The following is a 14,426-nucleotide window of genomic DNA, read 5'->3' on the forward strand; positions in this document are numbered from 1 at the left end:
AGGTATTAATGTCATAAACCAAACTGATTGCAGGGCTGAACCACGGCAAAGGGACGATTTATTTGGGCCAATATTTCAACTAGTACCGCTAGTCTTCTTACTCTGGTCCTGAAGAAGACTAGTTGTCCGTAATTGAAATATTGGCTCCAATAAATTGCCCGTTGCCGTGGTGTCAGCCCTACAATCGGTTTCCGTTTAAGCTTCGTATTTATTTCACCCACTATTTTAGAATTTTATCCCAATAAGCCTGCCTGGAATAAAAAATTTTTTTCGGCGTCTTAGGTATTGGGGTTGGAGGGGGCAGGGACCTTGCCCCACCCTTAATAACTCCGAAAGTTTTAAGACTGTGGCAATGGAACTGGGAGTGTAATAATGACCTCAAATCACGTGACATTCCGACCTAATTTTCAGAAGGCGGCCACCTTGGTCCTGTTTCTTTTTTTTACCTTTTGATCTCACTGGTGTTTTCGTAATACAGCCAGTTTTGTTTGTGTTTGAATCCAGCAACAGAAACTTACAAACTAAATGAACGTACAAACATTCGCTCCATAGCGTTTTGAGAAAGAGACTTCCAGCATTCATGGCGAGGAGTGCAACCAAAGCTGCAGGTGAAAGTGACGTCACAGCAGCTGGTGAGGAAACGCTGGATTTTGATGACGTCACTTTAAGAGGTGAGAAAAAACATGTTACAGTTGACTCCCTTTATTGCGGACACCCTCAGGACCACGAGTTAGTGTCTTTAATAGCAAGAGTCCGTGACAGAGGAAATTTATTTCACTCAAACGTCTGTAATTTATATTTTCCGGGGATTTAGCAGCTGTCCGTATTATCGGGGTGTCCGCAATAGATAGCTGTCCGCAAGGCGAGAGTTGACTGTACTTTCTTTATATCAGAAGACTGTAAAGAGTCACCTCAATGTGAATCCTCACCTGGGGAGCCTAAAGTGTCACGCGTATATATATTACAGTGGGCGCTGAACATAATCGTTCGCTTTGAAAAGGCAAGAGTTATAGCCTAAACAATTGGTTTCCCATTAGTAGTTTGCATTCAAAAAAAATAATAATAATAAAATAGCCAGAAATACCTATCTTTTCAGCTTATTATGAGTCCACCTGGCTGAAACTTCATTTTGGAAAACAACATGTTACATAACAAAATGATTCAAGGTGTTTACGTGGGCTCTTGTACCTAAAGTGGTAATGTAAAACTTCCCTTCGATCATTTGTACGTTTTTAAAAAGTTCCCTCACCACCCGAAATCACAGACCGATATAATATTTCGATTTTCTCCTCATAAAAATATGGTTAGACTGGTGTAAGTGAGGGATTGTGTGATCGTTTGGGGTGGTGGGGGAAGGAGTGGAGGGGGGGGGGGGGGCAGACAAGGGAAGGGCATTGCGCCGACAAATAGAACATTTTCCCGACATTTTCTTTGCCTAGCCTAAACCGTTGTTTGATTTCTTTCGTTTAAAACAATGTTCTCCTAACATTGGGCAGCAACTACCATTTCTAGGAGTTTTGTTTTCTGCAACGATTCCACAATCCCTGACTCGTAGCAGACTCCTTATTGTTTTTGGAGAAGGGAATAAGCCCCACTCTCCCTTTCCCATAACTAACCTCCCTCGCAGACGCTCTTTTGGCTCGTCAAGCAATCTTTCGTTGAGGAGAAAAGATTGCGTGACGAGCCAAAAGAGCGTCTGTGAGGGAGGCTCTCGTAGAACTTACCTATTTACACAAAGTTTACGACAATTTGACACTTTCACTATGTTTCGTGCTTGCACCCCTCACCCCATCCCGCTCCTCCATCCCGTCCAAACGGTCAGATCACGAAGTTGTTAAATTCGAACTTTAAACCTATGAATGAAACTTTTCATTTGCTTTCTTTTAGCCATAGCATTGGTTTACAACACTGAAGGTAATAAGAGATACAGACAGGAAGATTTCATCAACGCAATTCACTTCTACACGGAAGGAATTAACGTGAACTGCAAGGATGAAGAACTGACGGCCGAACTGTACAGCAACAGGGCGGAAGCGTACTTTTGCTTGGGTGAGAATTTTTTTATTGTTTAGAATTTGCCTTAGTCAGGTTATTTAATATTGCAACTTTAAAGAGCATCTTATTATTAAACTTCATTAATGTGCAACCTCTCCTCTCATTTCCTTTTCTGTATCTCTTTTTCAGGAAATTATAATGATTCGCTGAATGATGCTAAGGTTGCTATTGACTTACAGCCCTCACTGGCGCAAGCGATCGTGAATGGTAAGGTTTCTGAAAAAAATTCACATTTTATCGAGAAGGTGGTAGACTGAAGACTGTGCTGTGATAAATTTCAAATCTTAAACACCGTTTAATGTACATTCGTTGCATTTATAGCGATTTATCCATTATAAAGTTAAAAAAACCGTTTATATAGATGTTCAGTATGCAAAAGTTTAGAAATGCGACTTCAAAGACATTTGGGAATTGCTCTTCTTGCGGCCAAGCTTGCCCAGGATAATAAATCGAGAGTGGCCTTGCCTCGGTGTCCTTAAAAGTGGACTTTAGTATTATTGTACGAGCCACCCTATTTTAAGAGAAGATGATGGCAGACTAACATTATCCTGTTTTATTAGGGGCAAGCGCCTGTGTTCAGCTGAACCAGTTTGAGGAAGCCATCACGTGGTGTGAGAAAGGATTGGCCGTATCCTTTATTACAGATGCTATAACGAAAAATATTGGTCAAATTCATACTTTATTATTTTCCTTCATTCCTATATTATGTACAACCTCACGCAACACTGATCTGTCTAAAAACAATGATTGCTTTTTCATGACCACATACTGTAATGTTTCTGTTTGTCTTAAATTCTGGAAAAGGAAACTAAGCGAACAAATGGATAAGGAATTAAGACACTATATCCATCTAACATTTTGCTTTGTTTTTCAGTTTCGTCAACTATTGTGACCTTTAAAACTATTGCCTTACAAGTCTTGACTTTTTTAAGATTGACAAGAATAACCAGACGTTGTTAGAATTAAGGACCCAGTCTGTCAATGAACAAAAAAAGCTACAAGATACAGGTGGAGAGAACGATGCCAATGAATCTGACGTCACAGCTGCTACCGAGAAAACACTGAATACTGATGATGAAACTACTTTAAGAGGTGATGTCGAGTTTTAGTAATAATATCGATGACCACTCATAGTGCGAGAGCTTTAAGAAGCTTTATTGGGAAGCTGAAGGTCTAAAACGAAATATTTCTTAAGTTCTTGGTTTTCACATGACGTCATAAAAAACTGAAATTCATAACTAAACACAATTTTGGGTTTTTATCTTCATCACATATAAGAAAATCTAAATTTCCATCGGTCTGCTTGTTTTAAGCGGGATAGCATTCTTTGTTTTGAAAATAGAGCAGTTTGAATTTTAGATTTTTGCGCAGTGCGTGACAGAAGGATTGCTGCCCTAAACATGTCACGTACATGAAAACATCGATCCGTCTCGTGTTTTTTTTAGGTCTTATAAGCTAACATGTAATAGAAGCGTTAATGTCAATGTGTGAAAGTTCAGCAGAGAGAAGAAAGGCTTTGAAATAGCCAAGGTAAACTCCAGATGTTTTTGCTGGTTTCCGGCCGCCATGTTGGTGCCCATCAGACGGGGCACCAACATGGCGTCCCATACTTAACTCTGTAATTTTCCGTGGTACATTTTCTCGAATAACTTGATTAGGAGATATCGCACAGCCCTGTGGCTTTCACACGTTGTTTATGTATCACTCTTCTACAACATATCAATTTCTTGACTTAATCTATTGAATGGTTGAGGATTTTATTTTTTCCCTTGCGTGACGATGTGTGAGGTGAAAACCACCTATATCGTTTGGGGTGCGGGCGATGGCATTTCGTCAGCCCGTCATGTTGAAAAACATATGACCTCCTTTCACCTCTCTCATTCTTAACAATGGAACTTAGTTTTTAAGGGCGTGGTGAATCATTAAGGCTAGAAAAGCACGGTCTGCGAAGGGTGTTAACTGCGTTCTTTTAAATGACTTACGTACAGTACGACGAAATCGAAGCTGCACTAGTAGTACCTTTACTGGGAAAACTGATGCATTAGTTTCTAGTTAAGACGCTTTTTAAAACTTAATTCAGAACAATGCAAGATGCCTTTTAATCTCCTTCATTTTAGCAACAGCAGAGCGCTTCAAGAATGAGGGCAATGATGAATTCAGAAAGAAAGATTTCAGCAATGCCATATTGCTTTACACAAAAGGAATCGAAGTGGACTGCAAAAATAAAGAACTGAACGCCAAACTGTACAGCAACAGAGCAACGTCACATTTAAATCTGGGTGAGAAGTTTTGAGGTTTTCAGAGTTTTGTCAAGTTTATGATATCAGTAACTGTTGCTCATCAACACCGTATATTTCCTTTTGCTTATTATTCGCGTAGGTAACTTCCATGATTCACTTAGTGATGCAAAGACAGCCATTGAATTACAACCGTCTTATGTCAAAGCGATTGTGAGAGGTAAGAGTAACCTTCGAAACGATAAGAAATTATGTTGTCATTCTGATGAAAGATAAAAAGCTTGTAGCTGAGACATGCTTTGTATTTTTAAAATTCAATATTATTTCTATTTATTGAAAACGTCTGTTGGTCATTCTAATTGTAAACATTGTAACTTGTCATCTAACCTTTAGGAAATTAAAACAAATGTCACTTCATGAAATAAAAAGTAAAAGAAGTAGTAAAGGTTCTCCAGGTTTTAAGAAGTATTCAAGCAAAAAAGTTTGACTGATTATTTTACAGCAATTAAACGAATACTGATAAAACAATGAGCAGTTATTCGTAAAATTTTTATACTTTCAAAATTATCAAAATTAAATTTTGGTAATTTGTTTTGTACCTGTTAGATAGTTTTTCAGGTCCGAAATCTTTTCGGGAGCAGTTTGAGAAACGCACGGCTGGTCGTTGAGCAACCTCGTTTCCAGGGCCTTTTCCCTCACCCCCAAGCTAGGGAAAAGGCCCTGGGAACGAGGTTGATACCATTATCCTTGGGTCGAGTACAATGCCGAACTAACATTATTTTGTTTTTTACTAGGAGCAAGTGCCTGTGTTCAGCTAAATCGGTTTGAGGAAGCCATCAAGTGGTGTGAAAAAGGATTAGCAGTATCCTTTATTCCTTGATTTTCAAAAAGAGTATTAACCCAATCTAGACTGGGGAAAGGAGTCGCGAGGGGGGGGGGGGGGGGGTTGTTGGGAATTCTGCGACTTTAAACCAACTAGCCTGAAATTTCAGGACTCTTTCAGAATTTATCTAGAAAAATTTGATGTGGTTGGTTAGTATTCATTGTCCATGGCAATCCATTTTTGACAGGTAGCTTTTTCGACCAGTGTGGCGAATCCAAGATGGCTGCCATTTACGGCAATTACGACGTCACAGCACGTCATCATTCCTCGTTGCTGACCTCAAAGGAAACGTATTTGGACGCGCTTTCTGTCCCCAGCGCTTCATTGTTAAATCTTTTACACTTGCAAAGTTCTGGAGGGGGGAGGGGTTGTTTTATTTTTTTTTTGGGGGGGGGGGAATCCGCTTCCTACCTGGCCCCTGGCCCCAAAAACCAAAAAAAAAAAAAACAACAACAACAGCAAGATCTTAATAGGGTTAAAACTAATAAAGAAATGGGAAAGGATTTACAAAACCTCACCACTATTGACGGTTTTACAACTGTCTTCTTACAAGCCTTGACTTGTGTAAGATTGACAAAAACAACCAGATGTTGTTAGAATTAAGGAGGCAATCTGTCTATGAACAGAAAAAGCTACAAGATGTAGGCGGAGAGGACGATGCCAATGAAGATGACGTCACAGCTATTACTGATAATGATGATGAAACCACTTTACGAGGTAACAATTTTTTTGATTAGTTATGGTCCAAGGATTGTTGCCAGCCAGAAATCTGAAGGTCTAAGACAAAATACTTCTGAAGTAGTGTTTATTTTTACATTTTATTCTACTTTACCTTAAGCATTTTATTTATTACCTTTGATTATTTTGAGGTCAGTTTTATCGGTGCCCTGAGGTTTTGGAGAAGTCCAAGTTGGCGGCTAAGAAGAATCAATCACTTAATTTCGAACTCAAGTTGCACGTGTGTGTCATGTCACGCCATAGTCTTCTTTTGTGGACTCTCAAAGAAACATTTTTGGACGTACAATGTCCTTCGTATGTTTCATTAACGAAGAGGCCGAGGGACAAGGTATCCCCTCCTCCACCCTCAGGTTTGGGAACTCAAAAAACACTGAAAAGAACAAGTAAGATTGTCCGTCGACTTTAAAGTTTAAAAGGTGCTTTCGAAGAATTAGCGCTCTTTATAATGACTTACATGACTCCACAGCAGTATAAAGGATGCAATGTTTATGACATAATTACAGACTCGTACCCAGTCGATATTTACGTGTTTTGTGGAGTGAGAAGATTGGATACGATGATGGATTGAGGCGCGCGGGGTGTCATGGGAAAAGGCGAAGGAAAAATAGCGACTGGCAGATTTCGATCCAATATGGAGTTCGTCCGAAGAGTGATTTCTTTTCTATTGGCTTGTAAGGTGGTGCTACCGTAATGGCTTCTTCGCAGGAATATTCCCAAGAAGACGAAATATGACTGTGATACTAACCATCGTCTTCAAACAAATGTTCCCGCGAAGAAGCCATTACAGCAGCACGACATTACAAGCCAACAAAAAAGAAATCACTCATTGGAAAAACGCTTAGCTTGTTAAATACCAAACTAGAACCCGCAGTGAATTTTGACTGCAACAAATGTCTAAAGTTACTTCGTTTTCTTGAAAAAGAGCACTGCATGGTTCCACGCACGATTGCACGGATCTGTCAAACGAAATCTGCCAGTCGCTATTTTTCCTTCGCCTCTTCCAAAGACACCCTGCGCGCCTCAATCCATCCTCGTATCCAATCTTGTCACCCCACAAAACACGTAAATAGCGACTGGGTTCAGGTCTGACATAATTATCATAAGCAAGTATCACCTCAAAACGCGTACAATTTTTTTAACCGTTACTCAAAATAATACGAGATGTCTTTTACCTTTGTTCATTTTAGCAACAGCAGAGCTCTTCAAGAATGAGGGCAATGATAAATTCAGAAAGAAGGATTTCAGCAATGCCATCTTGCTTTACACCAAAGGAATCAAAGTGAACTGCAAGGATGAAGAACTGAACGCCAAACTGTACGGCAACAGAGCAACAGCACACTTAAATCTGGGTGAGAAGTTTTGAGATTTTCAATGTGTATTTTTATAATGTGTTTTCCACACGCACAAAAACAAACTTAAGAGTTATTTATGTTTAATCGACCACACATCAACATATTTTATTTCGTTTATCTATTTTTGCACAGGTAACTTTCATATTTCACGGAGGGATGCAGAGAGTGCCATGGATTTACAACCGTCTTATGTCAAAGCGATTGTTATTGGTAAGAGACACTAAAAAAATGGTGTTCTTCCTGCAGCCTTCAATGGAGTCTGGATCTGCTACTCATTCTAACTCAAATTTATGTAACTTGTCATCTAATCTACAATTCTTGACATTTTAAGTAACATCTGTATCGGTTACTTTACTATCACTAATTCGACGAGCATTAATTGACCAGGTTTTGTTCAGTTTTTTAATCAGAATGTGGATTGGGTAAATTTGTAGAGGCAATCAGTTATTTTAGGTGTGATTTTGTTGTTCATCATAAAGAATCATGAGAAAGTCAGTTTTGTTACTGTACTTTTCTTATTTTATAACTAATTCGTCGAGGCATGATGCTTATCCATATGGGTCAATTAAAATGACAAACTGACATAATTCTGTTTTATTAGGGGCAAGCGCCTGTGTTCAGCTAAATCAGTTTGAGGAAGCCATCACGTGGTGTGATAAGGGATTAGCAGTATCCTTCTTACTTTGCAATAGCAGAAACTTAGGTACTGACAAGGATTAACTTATTTAGGAAAATAAGTGGATTGTGACGTCGTTTTCTGTGTATCATAAGAGGCTTTCTTTTGAAAAGTGTCACTACAAGAGGGATCCAAGTGCTAACAACGAGGACATTATATCAGTTTTGAAATTAACAAGTGACTCTCTTAATTAAACATTTTCTTTATTCACATTACAGCCTTTTAAAACATTCTTTTGGAAATTTCTTTGGGCCTTTGACTTTTTTTTTTCGGATTTTTTAACGAAAGAACGGAAAGTGTTAGGTGGGAAACTGAGCCTCAAGGGTAATGTTTTGAAAGTCAGTGTTAAATCATGTATTATGGAATATTTTAATCGAAGTAATGACCACTCGTCATTATTGGTATTTCCCTTAAGGGTTTTGAAATCCATTTTTAGCCTTTGCTTTTAACGGACTAGAAATCTTGACTAATGTAAGATTGACGAGAACAACCAGAAGTTGTTGGAATTAAGGAGCAGGTCGGTGAGCGAGCAAAACAAGCTGCAAGCTACTGGGGAAGAGGCAGGGAAGGATCCGTCTGAAACGCAAACAGTAAGTTGATAAACAACAACTCAAGTTTTATTCAGTGATTATTGGTTATTTTAAAAAAACGAATTTAAGTAGCAGCACTTATGAAAAATTAAAGTGGATTGAGTGAGGTATATAACGAAAAGCAAAGTAGTTACTCTGACCAATGGCAACAGACGTAAGTATCACAATGGACCAATCAGAATTCGAAGGATATACATGTAACCAGCGCCAAGCGCGGGAAAACGCTTGCGTGCAAGACACGATTGGACTTGGTTTAGCTTCCACTGGTTGGGAAAATGGCAGAACTTTGCCAACAATCATCGAGGGCAGTAAAGAAAAACGAAATCATAAGCAAAATTACTTTTGATTCAATGTGGCCTTTTGATTCAAAGTGACGTGTACAAAGCTTTTCAGATTCCATACAAAGTTCACAACGACGTTTCAGAATCTATTGAAAATGATCGAGTGTTCGATATTTCCAACTGATGGATCTTTCGGCGTTTCTTGACAAAATGAAACTGGCAGTACTCGTCAGTACTTCTAGTCTTTTTGTTAACCGAAGTCGTAAAGAGAAAAGTGAACATGATGCGAAAATATCAAACAGCTTTCATCGATTTCTTCACCGTCACTTCTTCCTAACCAACGATCAGACGATCTAATCCTCGATTTGTTGGCCAGTTGTTTAAAGGTCGGCACACACGAAGGGACTAGTCCCTGGTTCCCGCGACTAGTCCGGGGGACCAAGTCCCTTCATGTGAACTGCCCATTCTCATCAAGAAATTTAGTCGCAGGGACCAAAATTTGGTCCCTGCGACTTGTCCCCTCAAATTATGCTGGTCCCTGCGTGTGAACTGTTCGTCTGGCAAGCCCTGCGACCAAATGAAAATAAACCAATCGCTGATCAGTATTTTCGCCCCCCATAAGCCCTTACGAATTCCGTTTCGAGATGGCGGCCGACGGTGAGGTTGAACAAGTATTTTAGTTTTGTTTGTATTTAAGGTGGGGCTCTACCTGAATTTGAGTGAAATTTGAAGAGGTTTTAAGAATGGATAGAAGAAAGAAACTGATTTTTGGAACACTAACAGACAGTTGATACCCATGCAAGAGCACCCCAGGTTTCTAGTGGACTAACTTGGTATCCGTCTCTTTATCATTAACTACAAATTCTAATTTTAAAACTTCACTAAATCTTCAATATTTCTTTTTTCTCTTAATTTTACTACTCTTTTGAGAAAAACTATCTCCTCCCAAATATACCTAAAAATCACCCAAAAATTTACAAAACACCCCAAAACATTGATTTGTGTAATGAATGGAGGGTTTTTGTATTGCTTGAAATGCGAACAAGATATTTCCATTTGACTGATTTTAAGCGGCGTGGAAACGGCTTTCAGGTGTACACCCACCTTAAGGCCTTGTTTGAATAGCTGCTGTTTTTCTGTTCTGAATTAGTAGTATACCGAACTCTAAAAAAGAACAAAAAAAGCTTTTGTAAATCCTAAATGTCTGATCAACAATGTGCCATTTTATTGACGTGTACGTGTTTTTCAATGTTTTGCGGTTTTAAACTTCGTTTTCACTGTTTAGGACCGCTCCTTTTTCGTCTCTACGTTTCCCTGAATTTCAGTGAAGTCGCCCTAAATTTTGCTACTTCGATGTGAAACAGGTCCCCGCGTGTAAAACCTACAGCGGACTAGTCCCTGAAACAAGTCCCTGCGACTAGTTCCCTCGTGTGTGCCGACCTTAATAGAGTCCGCAGCATCAAAAAAGCGCGCTGCTCTTATAAAATTGGCGCGAAAACATGACGGGCTTCAGTTAATTAATTTATTCCACGTATAAATCGTATTTTGCATAATTATGTCGTTGCGCAAACTCATTACTCCTTTTACCATCAACGCTCAATGAACAATAAGATTTCTTCTTATTTGTGTATCGTCTTTTTGTCTGAATTCACAATAAGTGAACTAAGCCACCATGAATATATACTTTTAAAATAAACTTGATTGTTTCTTTCTTTTTTTCATTAACTTTCACCGCCACTCTCACACGTACTTGTATTCCTCGTCTTAAAACCTTTTTTCTAAGCCCCAAAGGAAAGTTTGATTTTTCTCTACTGTTTCCTCGATTTTTTCCGTTTCTACAACTTTATATAAATACGTTTCTTTTGGAAAGTTAAGAATTGAACATTTTGTTGTGCTAGCTAAGAACGTAACATGTTCTTTTTGTAGAACTCGGACCTGTATCGGTCTTCACGAAGGATTTCTATTGTGATCAACAATATTTTCTTTACTATCCGAAAAAAAGAGCAAGAATCGCGAAACAAAGCCAAATTGAATAACATCTAGGCTATAAGACGATGGCTTGTTAAAACAAAACATTCTCCACTTAGGTTCTAATTAGGTTCCGTCGCTTTGCCCCTCTGCCCAGAGAAAAACAGATTTAAAAATAGTTAAAATATATCTCCGTCATCATAAAGTGGTAATTTTGTCTCAATGAGAGAAATGTTCGCCTCATTTAACTAGGACAGAAGAATAATAGGAAGTGGTAAAAGGAAAATTTAAAAGAAACAACACAAACTTGCAATGCAGTTACTTGGAACATAATTCACCGCTCCAGAAACGATATCCTTCTTAACCTCTGATAAAGCTTGGTCCCACTTTTAAAATTGAAAAATTCTAGTGTGTCGTCGTCTATATTTCATTTGTTTTGATTGGAGATCTGTTTTTCTCTATTTACATAACATAAAAGACGATGAACCACTGGTTTTCCTGCCCGCCTTGTATTGTTAATGTATATTGGCAGTGACGATGATGATGATGATTTTGATGATGGCAATTAAGATTATTAAAATTCTTTGGTAAAGTGTACTCGTTTCTTCTAGTCGAAAATCAATTAAGTAGGTTAAAATAAACTACGCTACGTAACATTTGACAGGGAGGAGACTATTTCAACAGCAAGTTTAAAACACATGATAACCAAGCAACTTTTCCGATTTCTATTTATTCCACTAGTGGAACCAAATTGTTTCGAAAAACAGTTATGTTTTTGTTTGACAGGAAAAAGGCAGAGACGTAAACGACAGCTGTAGAAAAAGTTGGACCACTGGTAATAACATCCCCGGGAATCTCCACGCAACACTGCAATACTATGAACGTGAACTTAAAATTGCAAACGAAACGGGAGACAAATTACAAGAAGGGAAGATTTGTTGTAGTCTTGGAAACGTTTATTACAGTCATGGGGATTTCAAAAAAGCCACACACTACCCTAAACGTTGCCTAGAAATCGCAAAGAAAGTGGGAGACGTCTCAAGTGAAGGAATGGCGTATGGTAATCTAGGCAACGCTTATAATGGACTCGGAGATTTCCAAAAAGCCATTCACTACCATGAACGTTGCCTAGAAATTGCAAGAAAAGTGGGAGACGTCTCAAGTGAAGGAATAACGTATGGTAATCTAGGAATCGATTATCGTGGACTCGGAGACTTTAAAAAAGCCGTTCACTACCATGACCTTTCCCTAGAAATCGCCAAAAAAGTGGGAGACGTGGCAAGTGAAGGAAAGACGTATGGTGAATTAGGCAGCGATTATCTGGGACTCGGAAATGTCAAAAAATCCATTTACTACAATGACCTTTGCCTAGAAATCGCAAAGAAAGTGGGAGACGTCTCAAGTGAAGGAATGGCGTATCGTAATCTAGGCAACGCTTATAATGGACTCGGAGATTTCCAAAAAGCCATTCACTACCATGAACGTTGCCTAGAAATCGCACGAAAAGTGGGAGACGTCTCAAATGAAGGAAAGGCGCATGGTAGTCTAGGCAACGATTATAAGAGTCTCGGAGATTTCAAAAAAGCCATTTACTACCTTGGCCTTTCCCTAGAAATCGCAAGAAAAGTGGGAGACGTCTCAAGTGAAGGAGCGGCGTATTGTAATCTAGGCAGCGCTTATCTTGAACTCGGAGATTTCCAAAAAGCCATACACTACCAAGAACTTAAGCTAAAAATCGCAAAACAAGGGGGATACGTGGATAATGAAAGAATGGCGTATGGTAATCTAGGCACCGCTTATTATGAGCTCGGAGATTTCCAAAAAGCCGTTCACTACCATGACCTTTGCCTACAACTCACGAGAAAAGTGGGAGACGTCTCAATTGAAGGAGCGGCGTATAGCTCTCTAGGCAGCGATTATCATGGACTCGGAGATTTCCAAAAAGCCATGCACTACCATGAACGTTGCCTAGAAATCGCCAAAAAAGTGGGAGACAGAGTCTTAATGAGCACTGCGTTTTATAACCTTGGAGTTGTCTTTCACTCAATTGGTTCTTTAAGCCGAGCTGTGGAATGTCATCTACACAGTATAAAGACGTTGAATGATGTAAGGCGCGATCTTGCGTTTAATGATGACTGGAAGGTCAGCTTGCGCAATTTGCACAAAGAGGCATACGTTAGTTTATGGCGTTTGTTGTTGAGGCAAGGCAAGATTGTAGAGGCTCTTTTATCTGCTGAGCAGGGACGTGCACAGGCTCTGAATGATCTCATGGAGCTCAAGTATGCATCCAAAAACCCCCGAGCCGAATCTTGCACGGAAATAAAAACCATAACTGACATTTACAGTTATCTTCCTTCCAATACAGTTTTCATTGCGCTCGGGAATCAAGGAGTAATTTTTTGGGTTTTACAGAAGGGAAAGGATGTACAGCTAAGAGCAAAACAGATCCCCGATGGCCAAGTTGATGCCGAAGATTTCTTGGATACCACGCTGAAGAAAATTCGTGGAAGAGCTTTTGTCAAATGTGAGGATCGTTCACTGGACTTGGCCAAATATGAAAATCTTTCAGATGCGAGATCCCCTCCCGAGAAGAAGCAAAATCAATCCACCAGTCCCCAGAATAGTGCCTTAAGTTTACTATATGAGACCATCGTGGGTCCTATACAGGATTTGTTACTTGGCAATGAAGTAATATTCGTTCCCGAGGGTCTATTGTGTTTTGCTCCTTTCGCTGCATTCATGGACACAGATTCCAAGTACCTCTGCGAATCTTTCAGAATCCGCGTGATTCCATCGCTGACCAGTTTGAAATTGATAGCAGATTGTCCCGCTGATTACCACATTAAGAGTGGGGCGCTGATCGTGGGTGATCCTTGGATCAAAGAAGTTACTTTTGAGGGGACAAAGTGGCCGCAGCTGCCATTCGCACGAAAAGAAGCGCAGATGATTGGGCGAATACTTCACACTACGCCGCTAATTGGAGAGCATGCAACGAAGAATGAAGTATTGAAACGACTCTCCTCGGTTGCTTTGGTGCACATTGCAGCACATGGGCGGATGGAAACAGGAGAAATTCTCTTAGCACCAAATCCTTCACCGGTATCACGGACTCCTATCGAGGAAGACTTCCTTTTAACAATGAAAGATGTACTGATTGTTCGGATGCGAGCAAGACTGGTTGTGTTGAGTTGCTGTCATAGTGCCCGTGGGGAGATTAAGGCTGAGGGTGTGGTTGGCATCGCACGGGCGTTTTTGGGTGCTGGTGCTCGTTCTGTTCTGGTGTCATTGTGGGCGATTGATGACGAGGCTACTATGGAGTTCATGAAAATATTCTACCAGCACTTAGTGAATGGTGAAAGTGCCAGTGCAGCTCTGAACCAAGCCATGAAATCCATGAGAGAATCTGACGAGTTTAGTGCAGCGGATTACTGGGCTCCGTTTGTACTCATCGGTGATGACGTCACACTAGAACTAGGCGGACAAGAGTAGCTGACCTCCTCTGTGAGTAGATTGATCAACGTTTGAAATAAAAGAATTCACTAGCTCTCATTAAAGTTATTTGCAACTTATCTCCTTTAACTTTTGAAAAAACAGATGAGAGATCCCTTCCCCGTCATATGTTTTGAAGGTGTTGAAGTTGTTTTAG

General features: G+C 39.7%; 2 protein-coding genes across 11 annotated transcripts in view; one reads left to right on the forward strand and one right to left on the reverse strand.

Moving 5' to 3' along the window:
- The window catches only part of LOC146468405 (A disintegrin and metalloproteinase with thrombospondin motifs 6-like), a 234,253-nt gene that overhangs the window by 107,465 nt on the left and 112,362 nt on the right, over positions 1 to 14,426 (reverse strand). The window lies entirely within an intron of this gene.
- Positions 1 to 14,426, forward strand: part of LOC146468409 (uncharacterized) — an 88,160-nt gene that overhangs the window by 72,863 nt on the left and 871 nt on the right. For 3 of the 10 annotated variants that reach the window (XM_085124604.1, XM_085124606.1, XM_085124609.1), the window contains exons 14-16: positions 7,867 to 7,934; positions 8,418 to 8,531; positions 11,567 to 14,281. In XM_085124604.1, coding sequence (XP_084980730.1) covers positions 7,867 to 7,934; positions 8,418 to 8,531; positions 11,567 to 14,269 — 2,885 coding nt within the window. In that variant the 3' untranslated portion in view covers positions 14,270 to 14,281. Of the gene's footprint in view, positions 1 to 552; positions 672 to 1,887; positions 2,050 to 2,184; positions 2,263 to 2,615; positions 2,684 to 2,987; positions 3,148 to 4,172; positions 4,335 to 4,434; positions 4,513 to 5,086; positions 5,155 to 7,100; positions 7,263 to 7,397; positions 7,476 to 7,866; positions 7,935 to 8,417; positions 8,532 to 11,566; positions 14,282 to 14,426 lie in introns of all 10 variants that reach the window. The other 7 variants (XM_085124613.1, XM_085124612.1, XM_085124605.1 and 4 more) reach the window with 5 other exon arrangements.

This window comes from Pavona decussata, unplaced genomic scaffold (genome assembly GCF_977016875.1).
Source record: "Pavona decussata unplaced genomic scaffold, jaPavDecu1.1 SCAFFOLD_131, whole genome shotgun sequence".
In the NCBI taxonomy this organism is placed as follows: domain Eukaryota; kingdom Metazoa; phylum Cnidaria; class Anthozoa; order Scleractinia; family Agariciidae; genus Pavona; species Pavona decussata.